Source organism: Mangifera indica, chromosome 5 (assembly GCF_011075055.1).
Source record: "Mangifera indica cultivar Alphonso chromosome 5, CATAS_Mindica_2.1, whole genome shotgun sequence".
Classification (NCBI taxonomy): Eukaryota; Viridiplantae; Streptophyta; class Magnoliopsida; order Sapindales; family Anacardiaceae; genus Mangifera; species Mangifera indica.
This window is the reverse complement of record NC_058141.1, coordinates 10,156,330-10,181,504: the sequence shown is the minus strand read 5'-3', so window position 1 is coordinate 10,181,504 and position 25,175 is coordinate 10,156,330. Positions and strand designations below refer to the sequence as shown.

The following is a 25,175-nucleotide window of genomic DNA, read 5'->3' as shown; positions in this document are numbered from 1 at the left end:
TAAAACATTAAAATACTGTGTATACTCCCATGAAGGTGACAAACTTCAGAGGCAGGAGAAAGGAAAGTTAGCCCACCTCATAACTTTTCTCACTGTCGGGCTAATAAATGGAGCTACAGTTACATTTGAAGCTTTTACTGTGAATTAAAGTTTAAACACTCAAAAACTGCATCGTAGTTATGACTTGCGCGAATGTAGAGGAAAATTGAGGAGCTTTGTTTTCATTTTGTTGCGTGGTTTCTTGGGACTGATTGGCCCTTTTCTTCTCGTATAGTCAAACTTATGACACATTCCCACCTGTGTTTGTGTCCTTTGCTTCAGGGATTTTATGACAACTGCTACATAGCTGTGTGTTTGGAGTAGGTGCAGCAAATCTCTACATCACATTGGGCAATTTTTGGAGTGCTTAATTCCTGACTGGGGTGAAAAAGTGGTGTGATGTCAAGGGTTAGCGTTCGGTTTAAAATTTATTTTTGACATATTAAAATTATATTTCTAATTGATTTAGTGTTGTGATTATCAAACCGGTAATTAGATTTAAAATTTTTCTTATTTAATAAGGTTGATTCGATTTAAAAAGGCTAATATAATTCAAATGAAATTTTTTATTACAAAAAAAAAATTAGAGTATCTTTAAACTCAAATATCTTTTATGGATTATGCTATGTTACTTGTTGTCTTGACATTGGGCATTAAAGATGACAATAGAAAAGAAATCTTAATCCCTGTTCCAATCTCCTATAAGTTCAGACAAAATTTCTCTCTTCTCTCTGTACGGAGAAAAATCTCCTCTTCATCTTCTCCCTGTCATTGTAGGAAAAAATTCTTTCCATATACCTGTAAGAAAAATTCTTCTTTTCATACCCTTTAAATACAATATAAATATATTAAATAACAAAATTAAATAAAATTAAAATCAATCAACTATTTCAAATATCACAAATATTATATATTAATCGTCTTAATATATACAATAAAAACCAAAATAAATTTAAAAAACATAAATAATTTAAAATTATAAAGATAAGTTAATATTTTAAATAAATATATTAATATAAAGGGACAGAGACAAGGACCAGATGGGCGGAGAAGGGTCACATTATCTCAATCCCTAATTATGAGGATTTTTTATCTTTGTCCTTATTCTCGTTCTTTTCCTTATTTTTATTAGAGAATCTTCTCTCCGTTAGAGTCAGAAAAAGTCAAAACCTCTAAATTCGAGCTAAAATTGTTATCTTTACTAGGCATATTCTCTTTGCTACTTGTTCACTTTCATTTGAGTTTGAGTCTTTGCTATTAGTATCTTTTAAGTTATTCAGAAGTTTGTTAATTATCTTCTTTTATCTTTCTCTCGATCAAAAAACTGTAGCCCGGCTGGGCCTTACCTAATCTAGAAGATTATTGCCTGAGAAATTTCATTATTTTTCACCTTTTTAGAGTTCAACAATCAGCAAGTAAATTTTCTTTAAAAAAGCATGATAAAGTTTTCACTCACACCCCCATGAAAAGCATTGAAATGGCATTTCCTAGTGAAAGATGGTTGATAAATGATAATGATGTCCTATCTTCAGACTTGGTTATGTGAGTGATTTTATATAATTTTACCAAGCAGAATAGCAATCTTTTGATGTGAAATGGGAGGTTGCTTTCGAATGGATTGAGTTATGTTGTTTTGATTGGCATGGACTTCATGGCTGACAAGTGACAAGTACTTCACCTCGACTTCCATTCATTGCTTGCTGTGGGTAATGGCCCTACCCCTCAGACTCTTTATTTCCTGCTCTGTGACGCAGAGGCCCCCACTTCCTAAAGATTGATGAATAAATGAAGCCTTCAGCACCAAGAAAGGATTTTGAATAGAAGTGTTGTCTGGGGCATTTACAATGCCATGAAAATCAATTGCAAAGCCAGATTTACAACCTTCTTTTAACACTAATTCAATTCAATGTACGACAACGATTTAATTTTCAAGGTCATTTTTCATCATGTAGCCATCATTTATAATATTATCATTCTTGAGTAATTTAGTCACGCCATAGGCGCATATATGAGAGAAACAATAGTGTTTCATCATATTCGTAGATACCATCGTGAGATCGTTTCATATATCCATGATATAGTTTGCATTAGGATTATTTTCTTAGAGCACATATATGAGGTATTGCCATAGTATCGGGGCATTTAGCAATTGCCTAGTTAGTTTTCCTTTATTTGGGCATGCATGCTCTTATTTTTATATTATGATTATTTTTGTTTTATAAAATCTTTTAATTTCTTAAAAAAAAGAGAGCAATTTAGTCAAATTTTCAATTAGATGGCCGAAGTTTTTATAGTGAAATTTTGTAATTTTTTTTAATAGTATTATATGGATAAATAACAATATATCACCATATGATTAAATAATTGAAAATTAAAGATAAAATAATATCAAATCACATAATAATATATCATTATTTGTACATAATATATATATATATATATTCATCCACCACTATCCTCCAACAAACCTCATACCAGTCAAGTCAAGCAAGGCACCTCAAACTAGTTCCACAATTGATTCTAGAACCCTAGAATTATGCAGAGTAAGTATGCTTTTTGGCTTGTCTTCTCCATCTTTTTTGCCATAGACATCACAAATTCCATTTTTTAAACATAATCTCAATGCTGACATTTAACTTGTAAGTATTAAATCATTTCCTACAGTGACAAAATCACAACCAAACTCCATGTTCTTTCTTTCTTTTTTGAAAATTTCAATTGGGAGAGAGCGTTTGTGAGAAATGAAAGACCAAAAAAGTATTTATGAGGTAATACTCATTGAAAGGATATTGTTGGATCAACAAGATGCAGTGATCAATGTTATTGTTTATTTTATGTTCCAATATTTAGTCAATTTGTTAAAGGGTTAGTTTAAGTTGTAAAGGAAATAAATCCCTAAGTGTAAAAATATGGGTTCAAAATTCAATAACGTAACATAACTGATGTAATAGTTATGAGTTTAATCATTAGACCTAAAAGTAAACTTGTTTAGTATAATTAATTCAACCTTAAAGTCACAATCTAACTCAAATACAGTTTCTTGTTATAAAAAAGATACGGCCAGTGTTATTAATATCCCGAAATACCAGGCATCAAACAATATTACTTCCTTTTTTCTATTATCTAATCCTGTATTTTATCTTTAATTCTTTTCTAAAAAGTCAATTCTGAATTTCCAAAAAGTCGAACAGTCAAGCCAACTCTCCCGTTTCTCACTATACCGCAACAGAAAACTCTAATCTGTACAGACACCATTTCCGCAGTCTCATTTAATAAGCCTGGGCTTGAAAAATGGTGGGCTATCAAATACTTAACAAGAAGCTTGAGCTTGAAAATGGTTAACAAACAAAAACCAATCTCAAAAAGAGCAGAATTCTGAATCCAGCATACATGACAAGTTTCTCATTTCAACTAACAACCTGCCAGCTTAATTTTACAAGATAAAAACACTATTTTTCAAGTAGCACTCAAAACATCACTGGTAAAAATGTCAGGGACAAGAATCAAATAGAAATACCAGACAAGAAAACTGAGATGGTATAGGTAGACATTTTAGGTGGAGCAATATTATGCGTAACTATTTTAGATACACAAATATGTACACATTTATACGTCTCATCATATGATTGAGTGTTGTTTTATCTTTAATTCAAAATCATTCAATCACAAAATGACACATATAAATGTGTACACATTTGTATACCCAAAATAAATACATATAGTTTTATTATTTTAGCTGAAGGTACCAATGCAAAGTGACTCGTGCCTGTAACTAGAATTAAGCAAGGGCACAAAGATAGTCTGATCAATGTACAAGAATCACTCATATTCTAACAGATTTATCGCCAACCCTCTGCATGTCTGCGGATGGGTTGAGCATAGATATTCAATGTCATCAAGGAGAGTAACAATTCCATACCAGACTTCTATAGACTTAATGACAGTATGACAGAAAAATCAGGCTATTAGGCTAACAAGGAATTGAACTTAATGATCCCTTAAAGTTGAACACAGGCAATTTAAAAATGGTAGGTGCAAATGAAACACAGGTGTCTAATCTTCTTCATGATTGATTTTATTTCACAGAATAAATATGCAAGGTAAAAAGGTCATTAGATAACTAATGTAGTTGATTTGGTAATTCACTAAAGGGGTAGTTATGATAACCGCATAACAAGTAGCAATGGGCAGACTTATTGACATGGAATATCTACAAGCAGCAATAGGCATTTTATCCAATTGTCAATAAGTCAAGGCAACTGACCTCCAATTTGCTCTCACCGCAACCACGTGAGAGGTTGTTAGAGTAGATGTTCTAAAGCTAATCGTTTTGGCTATATAAATTGTATCATATCATATTTATTCATTAATAAAATGACACTTTCTCTGTTCTGTATAATTTATACATATGTTAAAATAAATGCCCCTAAATAGTATAACCATAATGAGTAGATCAAGCATGTCTCGAGTATGAGGACTATATGAGTGCATTAGGTGGACATCATGGTTATCAGTATCATACGATACACAATACGTATTTTATAATAAAAAACGATATAGATGAAAACAATACATATCCTAAGGTGTATTGAGTTGATACGATACAGTGAACGTATTGTACGATATGATACATATTACAGACACAAATTAATATATCTTCTTAGAGAAAATGAAGATGTACTAGGGGTGTATATGAGAAATTCTAAATTTTCAAAAATATTTGTAATATTTTTTCAAAATAATGAAGTGCCAATTAGAAATACTTATTATTTTATTATATTAATTTTTTTAAATGTGTATCCTATGATATGATTCGATACCCAATATAAAAATTTTGATTTTCGATACACGATACATGACTAGGTTCGAATACAATGATGGGTATTATAAAAAGGCTTATAGCCCAATAATAGTATTATTCTAACCAAAGGTATAGATAATGAAACTATTATTGTGTTGCATGCCCTACTAAGAGATAGTGATAAATTTCATATATCAATGATGATTGTTGATATCCTGGAACAACACGTGTGCTTGTTATATGCAAGTTCACAAAACTAATCCACCAAAAGATTTCATATAAGGTGCAACTTTAATGTCTATGAAACAAATCATTTAACAGATAATGTTACGTGCAATCTTTAAACTTGCGATCACCAAAGGTCTTGTGCACCAATCGATGTAATTTGATGCTACTTAACATAATCTTTAGTCTAGGGCTATCAGAAGTATAGTTATTAACTATATTGAGAAGTGTACTAAGATTATGTGCAAATTGACATAGGATTTATCACCTTCGAGTACAAAAGAAAATATCTTAACATATTATTTGATTGATAACAATTACCACTTAAATCTATAGTCATAATGACATGGAGTCAACGTTCAATTCAATTCTCTCTGGCCATTCCAGAATTCAAATAATTGTATTTGAATTAATGTTTAAGGTAGACATTACTTTAATACCTTAATACCTCAGCCTTACTGAGATATCAGATAATGAAAAGATCTTATTAGATGATAACTACACCGTTTATAGGTTTACTTCTTCCATTGACTCCCCATCATATGGGTGATCATGATGTCTGTTGGATGCCAATTTTGGTTTATGAATAAAAGATTGACTAATTGTAGATTAATCACAATTATATTCACAACCAGTATGACTCTAAATCGATGATCACACACAATAAGAGTTGATTGTCAAGATTTAGAAGTTTAGGGTTCAAATAAAATGGATCACGTTGGGCTTGCTATAGATGGTGATTCTGATCTTTATAAGATTGTGAGGCTTTAAGTGAAATAAATACTTGCTTAAGGAAGAAATTGAGTTAGCCCATTCCAAAAAGGTCTGGGTGGACATTGTGGGAGTAAACTAGGGTTTGACGTAGGTGAGATAGGATTCAGGAACAACCTTTCCCTAATATTAATATTATTATTATTATTTACCCATGATTTTCACCCTGGACATCATAATGATTTTATGCAGAATAACTTACATACAACCATCCCTTGCTCTCCCCTTCTAAATCCAATTTTGATCAAGCTAGCACTTGATCAGAGTTCTTGTGGTTTCACAATTACTCATGATTAATTCTTGGTGCTCCGTGTGGACTATTAGGAGCAGTTCTATGCTTGAATGGGTAAGAGGAAGATATCCAAAAATCATCCAACATGAAGGAGCCCCCTAACATAGGTATCGTGTTCAAACCAATTTGTTTAAATTATATATACATTCACTCTCTTTACCCAGTCTTGGCGTGGCTACTGAGATATGTTTATGTTATTTTTCTGCTACTTATCTTGTATTTTCAATCGCATATAACTCGACAGAGGTGTCAAAGAATAGCTAGAAATTTAATTATGGATCAAAACCGAAAATGTTCATAAAAGTAAGCTTTAGATCATCTTGGCATATGATAATAATTTTCTTCCTAGATACGATGGAACCTAAGGTCAAGTACAAGTAACATACCCATCTTAAGTTATCAATTACGCACTTCTCCTATAACTCACAACATGAAATGGTGAAATCATCACTGACCGGAAACTCTAGCTTGCAACCTTTTTCTCTCAAATTCAAGCTGAAAGTGAAAAATAAATATATGAATAAGTTTTCCAAATCAAACTTCTAACTAAAACGAACCTTTTTTTCCCAATAATAGTCTTACCACTTTCTTCACCCGGTCATTGGCAGCAGCAGTTCCTCCACAAACAGATTCAGGTAGATATGGACTGCTAACACGCACTTCATCCATCACAACTATGACAGTCTTGTCCCAGCGCACTGGAAGCCTGTTTATATAATAAAATTGACACCAATTGTAGGAAACTAGTTAATTATTAGTGTTCTATCCTCAGATGAAACAGAAAAATTGCAATCAAGGACAAGAGCAAACTATTGTAATAAACATCAATCTCTAACAACTTTAACACATAAACATTCTCATGCACACAGTTAGAGTAAACCTGAATTTTAAAGATAAAATTTTAAAAATGAACAAAACTGAACACTGCTTATCTAACTTAGTCAATGTGTGTTTGGAAAAAGGAAGAAGTAAAAGGACTTATGAACAGGAAGGAAAAGAAGGAAAAAGAGCTAATTCACTTGATAGGATAAAAAAGGAGAAAAAGGCAAGGTGGCACAATTGCTTTCCCTATTTTTCTTATAAAACAGTGGACTTGAAAAATAGAAAAATATTATAACTTTAACCCCCAATCTTTCCCTTCCAATGCTTTGTAACAGGTAAATGGTGAGATGGAGAGACTACCTCCCTTCTGCTTATCTTTCCCCTCTGCTTATCTTTCCCTTCTTTCTACCAATCTCTTCCCTTAGATTTTTACTCCTATCAAACAGAGCTTCATAATGTGGAAGTCCAGTGTTTGTCTAACATTGAGTTTACCCCCATAAAACCACTGATTTAAACACCATTGTAATGAATCATTAATCTGTAAGCCATCAAATAGTTTTAAGAAATACTTTGATTACAGTCAACGTCAATATACCAACCATGTTAGATGAGCTAGCTTTACTTGAATTGACATTTGATGCAGATGAACTTCAGAAAAAAAGCACAGCTTTATCACCGAATTTAATGAACTAGTACACCATCTAGTCAAGCACATGCACCATAACCAGACTTCCAATTTCAATAAAATCAATATTCATACTCAAAATCTGCATGAAAAATACCCAGTCTATTCTGAAACCCCTTCCCTCCAGCCCCCAATTCTCACGACCAAGTAGCACAAACACCTTCACTTTGCTCAACATTAACTCTAAACTCTGTTACAATTTGCCGCACTGACAAGCATCTACCAACTTTGATGTCCATGACAGTGGATGCAGTCAAACAATTTTGGGGGGGGAAACCAGTATTAATGACAAATCCATATGTGTTAAGGCATACATTTATCCAACATAAAATAATTACTATCAGGTGATATTTGCGGTCATTTACTAGCTAGCGTCAAGAATATCTTGTGATAGATTACTAAACTGAAGTACCAGTGCACCTTCTAAAAATATACCTCCGTTGTAAACCTATTGAGCTTCAAATGTTTACATGTTGAATGTGATAACTAACATACATAACCAAATGGAGAAAGCCAATACACTTACGTTTTAGACAAAGCGTCAAAAATGTTCTGGGCCTCACTTGTAACACCCACTCCAATTCTCTCAGCATCAGCCTCTGCTTGCCTGAAATTTCACTACATCAAAATCCTTAAACTTCAATTAAATGAAATGAAATTAATTTTTTTAAAAAAAGGATACAACAGCATTACCTGACGGCCAATTCCTCCCTGGCTTGAAGAGCATTAATATCAAGATAACAATTCTTGACATCAAGTGGATCTTCGGCTTGTCCCAAATAAGAAAAATCTTTTATATAATTGGCCTTCAACAGCCTGATGTTTCTACGAGGTCCAGATTTCCCCTCTTGTGATAACCCAAACACAGTCAAAGAAACACAGAGACAAACAAGGATACGATTGTAATTAAAAATAAAAACAAAACAAAAGGATATGAAGTACGAGCATGTTGGAGAAGCGATCAAAGGCGATGACCTGAGCATCGAATTCGTCACCCAGAGTGGTTTTGATGGAGAGTAAGCACCCCACGGCAAAGTCATCGGCGTTGCTGCCACCCTCCATTGTCAATGTGGTTTTGGTCCACTGCGATTTAACAAAATAATTCTCCACTCAAAAACTAACCATCCATTTTGAAACTCATCAGCCTTTTAGAAACCATCTGACAGTGTTGGGCTCTGGGCCATCACCTCATTTGGGCTTTTGTTAAATTGCTTTGGTATCTGGGCTATGTAAATTCTATGTCACTTTAGATATCACATCCACCGTCTAAAGAGCGGCGGTGGGCCACGCAGCACTGGCTTCAGCACAACCCATTGTGCCTGCAGATTATATGGGATTAATATAGTACAGACCTTGTGGGTATGGCAGCCTTGGATTAGAAACAAGCTGAGTCAAACTAAACCCGAATAAGGTCAAATTCACTTTTGATGAGTCAAGGCTTCAGATCATGCTTTCCGTAGACTTTAACAAATTAATCCACATGCTTTTACTAACCAATTCATTGAATTATATAATTTATAAAATATTTTAATAATTTTTATTTTTTATTTAATATTTAATTAATTTTTGTATTTTTTAAATAATTTTTCATACATCATACCCAAATAAAGAGGCTTCAGTCGGCTCATTGACATGTCTAGTCATTCATGTTAGTTGATGACACCGTGACAATAATTTTTTGACAGCCTATTGATACGCATATAATAATAATTAGGGGTGTTCAAAACCGGTTAACCGAATCGCTTTGCCAATATTTTGAATCGAACCGAATTTTTGGTTTGGAAAAAATCATGAACCAAAACCGAATCAATTTAAAAATTAACCTATTTTAAACCGAACCGAAAATATCAATTAACCGAATCGAAATTTTGGTTAACCAATTTTTGAACCGAATTTCAAAAAATTATCATATTTTATTATTTTTTTCTAATTTTTTGAAAATATATTCAATATTTTATTAATATTTTATTCAATTTTTTAAAAACCGGTTCGGTCCGGTTAACCGGTTTTCAAAATTAGGCAAACCAATAACCGAACCAAAAATTCAGTTTATATATATTTTTGAACCGGTATCCGAACCGATTTTTCAAATAACCTACTTTTCTGTTCGATTTTTGGTTTAAAAATCGATTCGATTTGGTTACTGGATAATTTTGAACACCCCTAATAATAATAATGAACTTATATTATTTATAATATAAGAATTGCAATGGTGAGAAAGAATTTATGCACCGTCACATCTGGTCTTGAATTTAAAATATTAAAATTTACATAATTAGATTTTATATATATATATATTAATTAGTTAATTGGGATGATTTTTTTTAATTACAAATTATAATAACTTACATAAATTAGGTACAGGTCAAAAAGAGTATTTCCAATATAAGGTTTGATAAATGAATATATTTTCATCTTTTAAATCCGGAAAAGTCAATTTTCCATCAATAATTTAAATTTGTTTTAAAAACTCTATTAAATTTTTCATAAAAATGTTAAAAAGACAAAAACCCATTAACTAAATAATAGGCCAAAGGACTATTTCCCACCCAAGGTATGCTGCAATCTCAAGTTTCCACTCTTTATCTTTGATAATACCAAATACCCACCCATAAGCAGTTAAAATTAACGGAACCCTAACCCCTAAAAATATTTTCTCTTTTTCGCCCCCTAACCTCTAAAAACAAACCATTTCCTCTTAGGCCAAGTTTTGAAAAATAGCATTCCCCCCCTAGGCAATCTCTGACACCGAATCCGGCTCCATCACCGACGACAACGCTTTCCAGAGGCACCACCATGCTCCGGCGGTCTCCCTTGCCTCCTCTGGAGCGACGGTCGACCGAGATCTGGCCTGGAAAGAAGAAAAGCTTCGTCGGGAGCCGGATTCTGTGTCGGAGATTGCCTAGGGGGGGAATGCTATTTTTCAAAACTTAGTCTAAGGGGAAATGGTTTGTTTTTAGGGGTTAGGGGGCGAAAAAGAGATAAAATTTTGATTTTGATTTATTTTTAATATTTTAGATAAAATAACGATTTTACCCTTATCACCGTTAATTTTAACTACTCATAGGTAGGTATTTGGTATTATCAAAGATAAATGGTAGAAACTTGAGATTGCAGCATACCTTGGGTGGGAAATAGTCCTTTGGCCTAAATAATATTATATTTTCAAAAGTTTATTCAATAATTTTTTATACTCTCAATTCATATTAATTTTAATTAAAAATACTAAAATAAATATATATAAGAATATCAGTGATATATAATCATAAGGTAAATTATACATTTTGTTTTTAATCCTATGGGTGATAATAAAAATTATAGAGGTTTTTCTAAATTAAAAAAATGTTTGGGATGTTTTTTAACTTTTTTAATTTCAATAAAAATAATAATTACATAAAAAATAAATAAAATACACCAAATAAAGATGTAAATATTATTTCAAAACGGTTAGAAACCTGAGATAAATATAATAATTTTTAAAACAAAATTAGAGAAATGCATTTGCTTATAGTAACTTTTGAAAAATAACACTGATATCATTATTTATGAGGATATTTAATTTTTTAGCCTTTTTCTTAATAGTGTATACATATATACCACAATAGTATTTTTTTTTCTAAAATGAGATTATCTCTCTTTTTCATCATTCTTCTAACAAAAAAAAAAAATCTCTACAACTCTGAAAAAAATTGAAGCAAACACATGTGATTGAATAATAAATTTCATGAAAGAAATTTAGAGAAAGGAATTGTTAGCCATTATAAAGGATTCATATAAACAAAAGGAAAAAAGAGATGAAAATTGTCAAATTTTTTTAGAAAATTTATATTTCTTGTAAAGATTTCATAACAAATGAAATAATGTAAAATAGATTTATGTTTATAAGTTCATGTGAAATATAATTTTATTGTGATTTTATGTTGTTTATATTATGATTTCATGTTGTTGTATTGTTTAATATTGTATTAACGGTTAAAAAATAAAAAAATTTAGTTTTGGATAAAAATCAGATGAAGAACAAGTTGGTAGCAACACCAACCCTTGGTGGCTTTCTGCCAAACTACTCTTTATCTAGTTTTTATCTAGAATTGAATTTTTGTATTTTTTTTAACCATCAATACAATATTATAACAATATTAAACAATACAATAACATGAAATCACAACATTAAACAATATAAACAATATGAATTCACAACAAAATTATATTTTAAATTTTATACACAAAGGAGGGAGAGACAAAAGTTGTTAAATTTCTTTAGAGAATTCACATATAAAATATAATATTGTTGTGATTTCATGTTATTAGATTATTTAATGTTATGATTTTATGTTGTTGTATTGTTTAATATTGTTATAATGTTATTTAATATTGTATTAATGGTTAAAAAATGTGAAAATTTAATTATGGATAAAAACCAGACGAATAACAGCTTGACGGAAGGCCAACCCGCAACCATTGGCGTTAATGCCAAGGGTTAGCGTTGCCGCCAACTTGTTCTTCGTCTGGTTTTTATCAAGAATTGAATTTTTGTATTTTTTAACCATCAATACAATATTAAACAACATTATAACAATACAACAATATGAAATCATAACACTAAATAATATAAATAACATGAAATCATAACAAAATTATATTTCACATGAAGTCATAAACATAAATCTATTAGAGCTATAAAAGATTATTTCTTTTGCTAGAAGGATGATGAAAAAGAGAGAGAATCTCTCTACATGGATAATATCAATGGGGGTATTTTAGAAAAAAAATACTATTGTGATATTTTTGTTAAGTGAATAAGTTATGTGGTATATATGTATATACAATTAAAAAAACTAAAATATTAAATATCCCTTATTTATGCTTAATATTTAATATTTAAATAAAAATATATATATACTTTTTGACCATTAAAATTGACTAATAACTTTAATATATAAGTGGAAAATTGGCTTTTTCACATTTAAATAGTGGGAATATGTTATTTCTTCAAAACTTCGGTGGCAACAAGTTATTTAGCCTACAGAACGATTATGTGATTTGACCGAAGAGACAGTTTCTGTGGTATAGGAGATCCCTTCCGTCCGTGGTGTGTTCCACATCTTCTTACCAGTCACAGCATGTTTTAATATATTTATAAAATGCAACAAAATTATACATATATGTTTTTATATATAATTTAAAATTTAAAATTTAAAATAAAATAATATTTAATTATATAATAATATATTATTTATATATAAAAATATGTAAAGATTAATTTATTAAATATATGTTATTTTACGGAATAAAACACCAACCACCCATATTAGTTCAAATATAGTATCATCATAATTATATTAGATCAAGAGTAAATAGTATTAATGAAATTTCTTTGCCCCAACTAATGAAAATAATTCAAAATCTTGTTTAAGATGAATTATAATATCAATATTATGACCTGATAACAGACATTTGATACATATTATGGTGAAATATATGTTAAGTGTGGGCAAAATTTGAACATGTAATGGTTTTCGACATTAGAATGAGATTAATTCTAAGTGTCGATAAGATATTTGACTTTTATTTGTGCGTAACATGCTTCCCCTCTTTCGCTTTAAGATTTCACGCATTTATGCAATTCAAGAAAGGGGATATGTTGTTTTCATTTGCAAATTAAGAATTTTAAATTCAAAAATTAATTTTCTCAGTATATTAGGTTGAACGTAAAATTGTGATTAAAATTAGTGCCCATTAATGGGTTGTGTCTCTATTGGAGAGATGTTTCTATGCTAATTGAAGCACGAACTATAGTTTTTTTAAATCGATTGCTTGTCAAAAAGATACTTTAGGGAGGAGGGGGAAATGTAGTTCAAAAGATAGAGGTGGGGTTGTAGAGGAATAATAGTAATAGAAGGGTTAGATAGAAAATATGCAAAACTAGCAAAAGCTTGTGGGAATCATTTCATAATTTATTAATAGGTGGAAGTCCTGTTCATTATTAAAAGTTTGGAGCATGCATGCCCGAATTGATAGTGGTACTTAAAAGTTAAAAGACAGTGGTCCCACCTCCCACATCATGAAAGGTGAGCTGGTTACCACTTTTATTTTTTTTCAGTACATTGCTCATTGCATCGGATTCCAATCCCACGTTCTTCCTTTTATATTATTATTATTATTATTATTATTATTATTGTCGGGCCAGGAGACCTGTTTCTATCCGGAATGATGTTATTTTAATTTTAATTTATTAATTATTATTTTTAAAATTTTAAAATCTCTTTTTTGTAAATAAATTTTTATTAAAATATTTAATTAGGTAAAATTTTTTATCTAAATTTATTATATCTATGATAAATCGGTGATAATAATTTATAATAAAAAAAGAAAAAATCATCAAAGATAGATATAATAACCAAAGAGACGAAGAAAATATGATTTTTTAAAAATAAAAAAATTTAGATAAAAATAAAATTTTAGTTTTTAAAATTTAAAAAAAATAATAATAAATTTTATATATTTTTAGTATTATTATTAAAATTTATTTATAAGTAAAATTTTAAATTTTTAAAAACTAATAGATAAGAATTTGAATTTACATGAACCTTGGGTGGAAACAACTCTTTTGGCCCTATTATTATCTTTCCAACCACTTTTGTAGTATTTGTATACACGCCATGTAGTATGACTCGATCAAATGCTTGAAGTTTCTGAATCTGTTCTACATTATTGTTAATGGTAGGTTTTGATTTGATCAACCCAATTAACTGAACGATAAATTGAGTGATTAAGATGTGCATGAGCGGTGAAAGCTCCTTCTCACCCTCCTCCGCAGAATTGGTAAAAATAATAATCTTTTCATGATCTTCATCGTATTACATTCTTGCACATACATGGTTTATTGATGCGAAACATCTTATCTTTGCTTTTCTTACAAGGCATCTTATCTTTTAATTTTTGGGTGAAATTAGGTGGCGTCTTACTGTTTCTTTTGCCTTTTTAGTTACTATCCAATAATTATCAGTCTTAGAAAGGATCTATCAAATTTCTTTTCTTTTTAAAGAAATTGCAGAGAATATAAATTCTTTGGAGTTGGAAGAGATATGCCATCTTTTCATGAATTTTCTCAATTTTAATTTCAGGGTTTATTTTTATTTTCATCACACTTGATTACGATATAAATATTATTAAAACTCAATTCTTCGACGGGGTCAATTGCTTTGAATTAACCATAATAAGATTGATTATAATAATTGAGTTAGATCTTGAATCATGTTCTTCTGTGTTTAACTGAAAATGCATTGATATAAGATTAATAAGATTGATCGACCTGTAAGTAATATTTACTCGATACATTAAGCTCCAAATCAGGGATTATTTGTAGTTATGGTCAAAAAGATGGAATCCGTACAAAACAAAAAGTAATATTTTGTGTCGATTAATAAATAAATGAAGCTAAGATTAGGAGTAATGATATGCCGAAACCACATTAGATAAGTGGATTCCGAATGTCACTCTTTACTGTTCATCATGCTTGTTCCCTGCAACATATCCTCTCTCTCCTGCCACCTCAAGAAATCTGTTTACAGATTGCTGGTAATTCCCACACATTTCCATCCTGCCCTTGAATAGAGTGTTTCTGGTTAACCAGATAGTCAAAGCGGAAGAACAAGTATCGGAAGAAGGATTAACAAACTAATGGGCAAAGACCAACATTCTTATTCTTTCACCAAGAAATTCTTACCCTGGTTCTTTTATTGCACTATCGCCATTGCCATCTTTCGTTTATACTTCTACCCTCTTCATTTAGTTCGCCAATCCACCATTGACCAACTCCCCGACACCCTCATCACCCCTTCTTCTTCTTCTTCATCTATCAAGCGAGGTACGTGTCCATTAATGACACAAAATTTGTTTTTTCGAATGATGGAATCTCTGTTTTGCTACTAATGAGAGGTTGTTTTTTTTTTTTTGGTCGATGTGTGTCTTTTTGTAGAAGTGAAAAAAGTTTATGAAATTCCTTGTGACTTCACCAATGGCAGATGGGTCCATGACAAGATGGGACCTTTATACAATGGCACAGCCTGTGCTACCCTTAAGGAAGGTCAAAACTGCATCGCTCATGGAAGACCTGACTTGGGTTACCTCTACTGGAGATGGAAACCAAATCAATGCAAGCTTCCGAGGTTTGATCCCCTCACTTTTCTTCAACTTCTTAGTCACAAACATTTAGCTTTTGTTGGTGATTCTATGGCTCGGAACCAACTAGAGTCCCTTCTTTGCATGCTGTCCACGGTCTCTGTCCCGAACCTTGTTTATCGAGATGGTGAAGATAATAAGTTTAGAAGATGGCATTTTGATTCTCATAATTTCAGTATTTCTGTTTACTGGTCACCCTTTTTAGTTAAAGGAATTGAGAAATCTAAATCTGGTCCAAATCATAACAATTTGTTTGTGGATTATGTTGATGAGAGGTGGGCGGCTGATTTAGATCAAATAGACATGATTGTTTTATCTGTTGGGCATTGGTTTTTACATCCAGCTGTTTATTTTGAGGGAGATTCTGTATTGGGTTGCCATTATTGTCCTGGACTAAATCACACCGAGATTGGTTTCTATGATGTTTTGAGGAAGGCCTTAAAGACTACCCTCAAAACTGTAATCAAAAGAGCAGGGTCTAATGTTAATGTTAAAGATGTGATCTTGACCACATTTTCTCCATCACATTTTGAAGGTGATTGGGATAAGGCAGGTGCTTGTCCTAAGACCAAGCCTTATAAGGAGGGCGAAAAATTGCTTGAAGGAATGGATGCTGATATCAGAAATATTGAGGTTGAACAAGTGGAGAAAGCTAAGGAAAATGCTAAGCAAAAGGGGTTGAGGCTAGAGGTATTGGATGTGACCAGATTATCGCTAATGAGACCAGATGGTCATCCAGGTCCTTACATGTATCCAAATCCATTTGCTAATGGGATTCAAGAGCATGTACAGAATGATTGTGTACATTGGTGCTTACCAGGGCCTATAGATACTTGGAATCAAATAATGCTAGAGGTTATAAGGAGATGGGAGGGTCAATCAAAAAGAGAAGTGCAGTATGCTTTTCTCTAGTTTATCTATCTTGTTAGAGAATTGACACAATGAGGAGATAAAGCGATTGATAGTGGTTATATTTCTGTATGGGGTCTTTTCTAATTTGAAAGAAATGGAAGGCGGGGAACGAGTCATAACATAGAAGAGAGGTTTGGGGCAGCAAAGTTACAAAGATGGTATACTTTTGAAGGTACATGCTTGGTCTATGTGAAATGTTCAAAGTGATTCAATATAAGGTTCTAAAGAAACTGAAGTCCATCGGCACTTTTCATTATTTTATTTCAGAATTCACAGATGAAAAGTTAATTTGCCCACCAGGTTCACATGCTTCATGAATGTATCCATTGAAATACTTGTTTGGTTGTAAGTTTTTCTCGCACAGATTTAAGTTTTTTTGTTTGGAATTCGATTTCAACTACTTCCTTTTATATATTGTATGTTATCTTTTACCTAGTTTCAAATCTCAAAAAAGACTGCTTCGCCTTTCTTTTTTTTTTTAAATTCTTGCCTAGTGAGTATCCATAAAACTTTATATAGCTTACCTAACCAGTGAAGACTAGTCAAATTAGACTTGTTCTATCAGTGCTCTGCCAAATCCATGTCTGGGACTGCAGGATTGTGTATTTGTGTAAGATAGCAAATGAGTTGTGAAATAAACGACCTATAGATTTGCTTGAACACTTTCTTCGAGTCATTGCCTAACTCCAATATTCTACCAAAATGGTAAGAATGAATTCAATTTATTTCATAACCTTGATGATAGATTCCAAGGAGATTTATGTATCTCTGCTTGTAGAAGAACTTGGAGAACCAAGTACTAATAATTTTGTAACACTTAAATAAGGAAGCATTACACATTCTCAAAACTAACCTTAAGCTACGATAGGTTGGTAGAACTTGAAGTCTTTGGTCCACATTGGTGTTTTCCTGTCTCTAGTCGATCTTCATTGCCCGCTAGGTAGTTTATCAGTTAATTAAGTCTTCCTCTTCTGGTCTCTCTTCCCTCAAGTCTTTTCTATTTGTTTTCTACCAGCTTGTTCAACAGGTAAGACTTATCGTACCTTTGTCTTTTATGGCTAAACCTACTTGACAATTATTACTTGAGCCTTTTGTGGATCAATCGCCATCCTCGTCTATGTATCAGTGTCTTTCCTATCAGAATAAACCTTGCCCTCAAGGTCTAACTCTTAATATAATTGAAGAAACGCAAAAAAGTTTTCTCACGTGACATCTTTGAGCGAATTATGCGACCATTGGACTAAGACTTGGGGCTTTTGTTAGTCGCGGTGTAACACAAGTAGTGAAGCTAAGATGGCCACTGGATCTGGAAGGATGATTGATTGGTTTTTGTCAATCCTAGTAATAGACTGAAAACTAGTGTTGTAGTAGCACTCTGCCCACTTAGAAACTTTGACCACCTCTTGGATTCATTGTTCGTGAAGGCTCAGAGGTGCTGCTCAAGGTATTTGTTCAACACTTCTGACTAGTGCTCAGTTTGTGGGTGATAAGGTGAGCTTATTTGCAACTGCATATCTAAGATCTCAAAAAATTTAACTCTAAACAAACAGGTGAAAACAAGCTCGGTTAGACACTATTGAGTGAGATAAACAAAGCAAATATGTTACCATCAAACAGAAGAGCTCAACTACTGGATTTATAGTATAATGTGTTGGTAAAGACCCAAAGAGTGCTACTTTACTCAAGTGATTGACTATGACCAATATGATGGCAAACCTCGACAATTCAATAAACCAACAACGAAGTCTAATGCCAAATCGTCACAAATTTTGGTAAAGAGCTCAACTACTGGATTCATAGTATAATGTGTTGGTAAAGACCCAAAGAGTGCCACTTTACTAAAGTGATTGACTATGACCAATATGATGACAAACCCTCGACAATTCAATAAACCAATAATGAAGTCTAATGCCAAATCTTCACAAATTTTGGTGTAAAATTCTTATACTTATCCCTTTGTATACGCTAAGAAAATTACTTTCACTTTTTTTTTTTGGGTATAAAATACCTACATTTACCCATAAAATTTCTACAATCTCAAGCAAACAAATTCCTACTATCTTTATTGTTGTCATTCTTCATTGTCATGGATAGTGAATCGCTACTCTTGTTCAAATACAATTCATTTTTACCATGCAAAAATAAAAAGAAAAAATTAATTATGATTGTCTTTTGTTACATTGTACAAATTTTATGATAATTTTGATGAAGAACAATCTTGAAGAAGAATGCCAAGAGAATAACTAATTTGATGGATGTGGTTAGTTTTTTATCACTGCGCAGGGAACCGTTGACTTGCAGCAGAAGAAGAAATTGCAGGGGACCCGGTCCCCTGTAATTTTCAGCGAACCCCTGCAAATTTTTTATAGAAATTTCAGCCCCCTGTACTTTTTTAAATTACAATTTACCCTCCTATTTTTTAATTTTTTCAAAATTTTTTTTTTCTATATATATACCAATTCAAATTTCATTCTCTAAAATTTCAATCTCTCTACTACTCTCACTCTCAATCCTTCAAACTCTCATTCTCAATTCTTTCAACTCTTAATACTCTCTCAATCTTTCAATTCAATCAAATTCTCTTAAATTTAATTAAATTCTTTCTTAATTTTTTATTAATTCTAATTTCTATTTTTATTATACAATTCATAATTAATTATAGAATTTATTTTTATAATTAATTTTATTTATTGTTTTTGTATTATCTTTCCTAATTAATTATATAATTTATTTATATAATTAATTTTATTTACTTTTTTATTATCTTTTATAATTAATCAAATAATTTATTTATATAATTAATTTTATTTATTATCAAAAAATGGCAAGTAGCGAAAATTCTTTCAGTAATAAGAGATTTGGTTAATATTCACATATATCAAATGTGAATGAAAATCAACTTATAGACCCCAAGAAGATACGTAGGAAGCTTAATTGAAAAATTAAGTCCAAACCTTTCTTTTAATTTTCAATTATTATAATTAATAATTTAAAAATTAAATCAAGATCATGTATTAGAATTGATGGTTCAATATCGGTTCCGAACTGGGGCCATGAACCGGAATCGTCGGTTCTGAATCGTGGACGAACCGTCCTATTACGGTTTCGGTTCAGGGTCCTTATGTTTTCGAACCGTGAACCGACGGTTTCGAACCGAAACCGACAGTTCACGAACCGTGGCCAGGTCTAGGTATAACTCATTGTTGTGTCTACTCTAATTGATTATCAAATGTAAGAAAAAATATTTTCACTCCTTATAATTTCTATTTTATTGGACATAATATACCCTTACAAAAACAGGTGTCAAAAGACAATAATACCCTTAACCCTATAATTGAATTTGTAATTTGATTAATTATTTGAAACTTACCAAAAACAAATTATCTGAAACTTGGTTTAGCAGCTATAAGAGATCATCAAATTTTGATGGAAGAGACTAAACAATCATTTGCCGATAAGCTAAGGATAGTCCTTATTATGTCATAAGCCTAGACTTAGTAGTAGGTTGTGTCGACCTGATGTTAAAAAAGCCAAATCTGGGGTATACATCTTGTGGGAAAGGTGCACGGGCCGACTCGCAAATATTTTTAATAAATATAAAAAAATTAATTTTTCACAATCCGACCTTAGAAAAAGCTTACTGAGGCACAAACTCATAGGGACTATGGGTCATATGCCCAAGGCCTTGATTTTACGATAGACTAACACAACCCACAAAACTGGCCTTTTTGTAGGTCATGTCTTGACACAATGAGCCATTTCAAATTAGGCATGATTTGAGCCATGTATAGACCTAAAAAAGAACCCAAAGAAATTGACTATGGGTATTTTATCATATATCAAATTTTGTATGTTTAGGGGTGAATTCCATCTGAGCTTACTCAAATTGCATCCACAGTTAGGCTCGAGTGAGTCAATTTTGAGATAGAGCTCTAACTTAGTAATTCAATTCAAAATCGGTTCATTTTTCTATTTAATGACATAGTTCACCCTTTCAATGATATTGTTCACTCACCATTGACCCTCCAATGATACTATACATTAGTTTAAACGAGTTTGAGTTAACCCTAGATTTGGTTTGGATCAAATCTTCCCTTATTTATACCTCTCAAATTTTTTTTTCATATTTGTTGATTTCTAGATGATTTTATGGAAAAAAAAAACAAAATTTAAATAAAAGCCAAATGACTTATTCCCACCCAAGGTTTTATGTATTTTTAAACTCCCACTGTTAGATTTTAAAAACCGAAATACTAACTTGTCATCCAACTTCTGTTAAAACTCTCTATTAGTTGTAAGGGTAAATCTACCATTTTACTAGTAAAATAAAAAAAATAAAAGTTTATCTCTTTTCCCTCCTTAGTACAATTTTTTTCCAACTTAAGGTTTGAAAAGTTACATTTTTTCTAAGGTTTATTTTTCTTTCTTACCTTTCTTAAACACCAAAATCTGATCGACAAACCACCTTTTTCAGCCCAATCTCTCTCCTTCCCAACGGTCTCTCTCTCCAACCAAAATCCCCTCGAGGTTGCCTTCATCGTATGTTGTCAGCTCCACGAATGGCTCCCACGAACGTTGTCGGTTTATTAAAAAGAATGTCTCAGCTCTTCGTCATTCTTCTCCACAAATTGGCATCTTCATGATCATGAATCAACATCTTTGTTGTCTCACAAATTGGCACGAATTAACATCTTCTCGATTGCATCTTCATCTCACGAATTTTACATCTGATGACACACAATGCAGGATAACATAAGGGGATTCCAATCGGAGAGAGAGCATCGAAAGGGAGAGAGAGATCTGGCTAAAGAAGAGGACTTGTTGGTTTGATTTTGGTGACCGGGAAAAGTAAGAAAGAAAAATAAACTCTAAGGAAAAAAAATGTAACTTTTCAAAATTTATGTTGGAAGTAAATTGTAAACTTTTAAAACTAAGTAGAAAAAAGAGATAAACTTTTATTTTTTTATTTTACTGATAAAATGATAAATTTATCCTTATAAGTAATAAAGAGTTTTAATAAAAATTAGATAACAATTAAGTATTTAGATTTTTAAAACTTAATATACGAGAGTTTATAAATAAAATAATCCTTAGATGAGAATAAGTCATGATTTGGCCTTAAATAAATTATAAAATTAGTAAGCGTTGATGTGTATGGATAAACGAGAATTTCCTCCTAATAAGACACCGCTATGATAATTTGAGAGACTACATTTGAATTAATACACTTACAAATTAAAATAAAAATAAAATAAAATTTGGAATTGGAAGATGATTATTGCAATAATAGAAGTAAGAGCTGCCCGTCCAAGTTATAAACTTAATTTATTAAAATAGATGTAATTCGAGAGAATACAAATTAATCAAATTTATAAGATTACGTGGACATAATTTTTAGAATATAATTCGAGTGTTATTTTATAATTAATTTAAATCATCTAATTATATGATAATATATCATCTATATATTTAAATTATATATAAAAATATATATGTATAATTTTATTGAATTTTAAACATATTATTTTTTTAGTCTTAACTATAAAAGTGCATTTACTTTTAAATATATATATATAATGGATGATTATATAATTAAATATTAAAATTATTTAATGATTTGATAATATATATAAAATATATATATATATTCAAAATAAATATACATAGTGGGATGATAATTATAATTACAATGGAGGGGGAAGTAGAAGTTGAAGAGGCAAAACGGTGTCGCATATGTTTGAGTGTTTAAAATGTAAATTTTTTTCGCATTATCAAGTTATCAACTCGAACAACACATCCACCAAGACACCCGCCTACCTGAAATGGCCGCTGCTGCAACGCTCTCGCTCTCTCTATCTTTTGATCCCCAACAAAATCACCACCAGCATAAAACAACACTATCTTTATGTACTCTTTCACCTTTCATATTCCCCACTAAACACTCTCTTTTCTCCATTAACAAATCCTATCATTACCCTTACAGATCTTTCCTCTCTCCCACACTCTGTTCCTCTTCTTCAAGAACTACCTCCACCACCGCCACTACCTCTTCATTGCTTGAAGATTCTTTTCGAGCCGGAAGGTTTTTTACCAATGAAGAGATTGAAAAGCTCAAGAACCTCGAAAATTTTGTACATTTTCAGGAATTAAAGTCTGGGTTTTTATGGGTTCGTGTGATGAGGCCTGAAGAGATGGACTGTACTGTGGTTCTGTTAGCTGAGTCGTTTTCCGAGTCAATGCTGCTTCCTTCGGGGTATGAAAAGTTGCTGAGGTTCTTGGTGAAGCAGTATTTGATTGAGAGAAGAGCTGTGATTCCTCATGCTGTTACACTTATTGGATTTTATAGAGGGAATGAAGAGAGCGAGAGTGGTAAAGAAGTCCACTTGGCTGGTACCGTGGAGGTTTGTTTTGATGAAAGGGGTGCCAATGCTTCGCCTCCTACGCCTGCCGCTCCCAAAAACTCACCTTACATTTGTAACATGACTGTCAAAAAGTCGCTTCGAAGGTACTGATGTTGTTGGCTTTAATAACTTCAGTTTCAAGTTGCGATTTTCACTTCAATGTGATTTTATTTGTCTTTTCTAGTTCAAATAATTTTACAGTAGGAGTGGTAAAACATTTGTTGTATATTATCTGTTTGCTAAAGAAAACCATTTGTTTAATTATATGTTTGTAACATTTTTCTGCAATTTTTGTTTTGATTTGATCGTATTAATCTAGGTTGTTCGTGCCAACTCTAGGAAAATTCACAGTAACACCGTGAAATCAGTTAGTTTGCTCTTCAGTTAACTGCATCATCTGTTATTCTGTTGAAATTTTAGATCTTTGTGCTATAAATGAATTTGGGGATTTAAATTGAGATGAAGCAGTATTTGATAATTGGATATACACACAATCTTCTAAGAGGATGAAGAATGCTAAGATATCTATGCAAGTAGATCTCTGAGTTAGATCTTACTTTCATAGTTTGCTTCTAGATTTAGTCTCAAAAGGACTTTAGTGCATGATTTGTAGATGAAATATAACAAATTTAAAGCTTGTATTAAGATATATGCATAATTTGGGCAATACTTGTATTTTGCAAACACTTATGGGGGTCATTTAGCTGAACAGCAATGTATGTAAGAATTAGTGTTACTGGATTTCTTGAAGGAGTAGTTTAAACACTCTATACTAGTCAATGTTATTGCTCTTGCAATGTGGTAAGGACAATGATATCCATCATGGTTTCTTGATCTTCACTGATTGTGCTTCATTTTACTCGGAAGCCTTCAAATTGTACGCCATGCTTATTTTTTCACAAGGATACTATCTTAGTCATCCCACAACATTTCTGCACCATGGATTACAAAGACTGGATTTATAAGTATGTTTTGGAACTTTCAGGAGGGGCATTGGTTGGCATCTCCTGAAGGCGAGTGAAGAACTAATATCTCACATGAGTTCCTTAAAAGAGGTGTATTTGCACTGCAGAATGATTGATGCAGCCCCATTTAACATGTATAGAAAAGCAGGATATAACATCGTTAAAACAGACAGTATCTTAATATTGTTGATGCTGCAGAGACGCAAGCACCTGATGTGCAAGAAACTTCCTATTGTTGACAGTCCCTCAGAATCAGATATGTCAGGCACTGATGAGGAACTTTGTTCATAATTGGATGTGTGGAAATTGCAGTATGATTCTCTGAGGTATATGCAGTTTATGTAATATGTTTCTCTTCACCAGTAAAAGTCATACTCTGCGGCAAGTGTTCTAGTTCTCCCTCTTTCACAGACACCAGACAGAGGCAGATGTGTGTGTAAATCCCATTTATACGTTATCCAAATTGTAGGCTACATTTTTCTCTAATCTTTTCTTTTATTATTTGGTCGTCTGTTTGACTTTTTTTAATTTGTACTCAATTATGTTTTGTCTTTTTCCAGGTTGGGATTCCACAGGTCCTGCATATAGGCCAAATCAATCAGGTTGTGATGATCTTTGACTTGGTTGGTTTCTGGTGAGAAAATCAATCAGAGTCCTGACTGGCCTTGTTTGTATGATCATATTTATGGTAAAAACCTGTTTTGCTACAGGTAATTGCACAAACTTCTGGGTTATGCCTTTTGTCTTCTGTAGTTTTGCTACTTGAAATTCATGTTGTATATTTTGTGTCAGAATTCTGAAAATAAGAACCAATAATTTATTGATCTTCTAAAGTTGGTGATCAGTTGTATTATAGCTTTATTTTGTACAGAATACATATCCCATGTGTTTGAACAGTGTATAATTCATAGAACCAGCTGTTGTTAGCTAAACAAGATGATGATAATAGATCTCAACGAGATTCACAAGAAAATGTGCCTTCTGATCTTAGACTCAATTATTACCTCATCAGATTTCCAGATTTTCCTTTTTCTTTATGGTGTAAAAACTACATCCTATTTGAACCTCTTCTATAGTAACT

General features: G+C 31.9%; 3 protein-coding genes across 3 annotated transcripts; 2 read left to right on the top strand and 1 right to left on the bottom strand.

Moving 5' to 3' along the window:
* Positions 1-6,375: 6,375 nt before the first annotated feature.
* LOC123215857 (protein LSM12-like) lies at positions 6,376-8,767 on the bottom strand. Its single transcript, XM_044636121.1, has 5 exons — positions 8,571-8,767; positions 8,329-8,485; positions 8,162-8,242; positions 6,711-6,834; positions 6,376-6,623 (listed from the first exon to the last, which is right to left on the bottom strand). The coding sequence occupies exons 1-5, from the start codon at positions 8,695-8,697 to the stop codon at positions 6,576-6,578; spliced, it is 537 nt and encodes a 178-aa protein (XP_044492056.1). The 5' UTR covers positions 8,698-8,767; the 3' UTR covers positions 6,376-6,575.
* Positions 8,768-15,072: 6,305 nt separating this feature from the next.
* Positions 15,073-17,196, top strand: LOC123215999 (protein ALTERED XYLOGLUCAN 4-like). Its single transcript, XM_044636336.1, has 2 exons — positions 15,073-15,502; positions 15,614-17,196. Exons 1-2 carry the CDS (start codon positions 15,316-15,318, stop codon positions 16,726-16,728), a joined length of 1,302 nt encoding a protein of 433 aa, XP_044492271.1. The 5' UTR covers positions 15,073-15,315; the 3' UTR covers positions 16,729-17,196.
* Positions 17,197-22,507: 5,311 nt separating this feature from the next.
* On the top strand, positions 22,508-25,067 carry LOC123217718. Its single transcript, XM_044638825.1, has 3 exons — positions 22,508-23,233; positions 24,115-24,559; positions 24,655-25,067. Exons 1-2 carry the CDS (start codon positions 22,551-22,553, stop codon positions 24,383-24,385), a joined length of 954 nt encoding a protein of 317 aa, XP_044494760.1. The 5' UTR covers positions 22,508-22,550; the 3' UTR covers positions 24,386-24,559; positions 24,655-25,067.
* Positions 25,068-25,175: the final 108 nt, after the last annotated feature.

Excerpts from the sequence above, each read along its gene's own strand:
- LOC123215857 (XM_044636121.1), bottom strand. The coding sequence starts at position 8,697 with ATGGAGGGTGGCAGCAACGCCGATGACTTTGCCGTGGGGTGCTTACTC. Across the intron at positions 8,486-8,570 it reads CTCCAACATGCTCGTACTTC|AAGAGGGGAAATCTGGACCT; the intron begins ATATCCTTTTGT and ends TTGGGTTATCAC. Across the intron at positions 6,835-8,161 it reads TTTGACGCTTTGTCTAAAAC|GCTTCCAGTGCGCTGGGACA; the intron begins GTAAGTGTATTG and ends TTATATAAACAG.
- LOC123215999 (XM_044636336.1), top strand. The coding sequence starts at position 15,316 with ATGGGCAAAGACCAACATTCTTATTCTTTCACCAAGAAATTCTTACCC. Across the intron at positions 15,503-15,613 it reads TTCTTCATCTATCAAGCGAG|AAGTGAAAAAAGTTTATGAA; the intron begins GTACGTGTCCAT and ends GTCTTTTTGTAG.
- LOC123217718 (XM_044638825.1), top strand. The coding sequence starts at position 22,551 with ATGGCCGCTGCTGCAACGCTCTCGCTCTCTCTATCTTTTGATCCCCAA. Across the intron at positions 23,234-24,114 it reads GTCAAAAAGTCGCTTCGAAG|GAGGGGCATTGGTTGGCATC; the intron begins GTACTGATGTTG and ends TGGAACTTTCAG.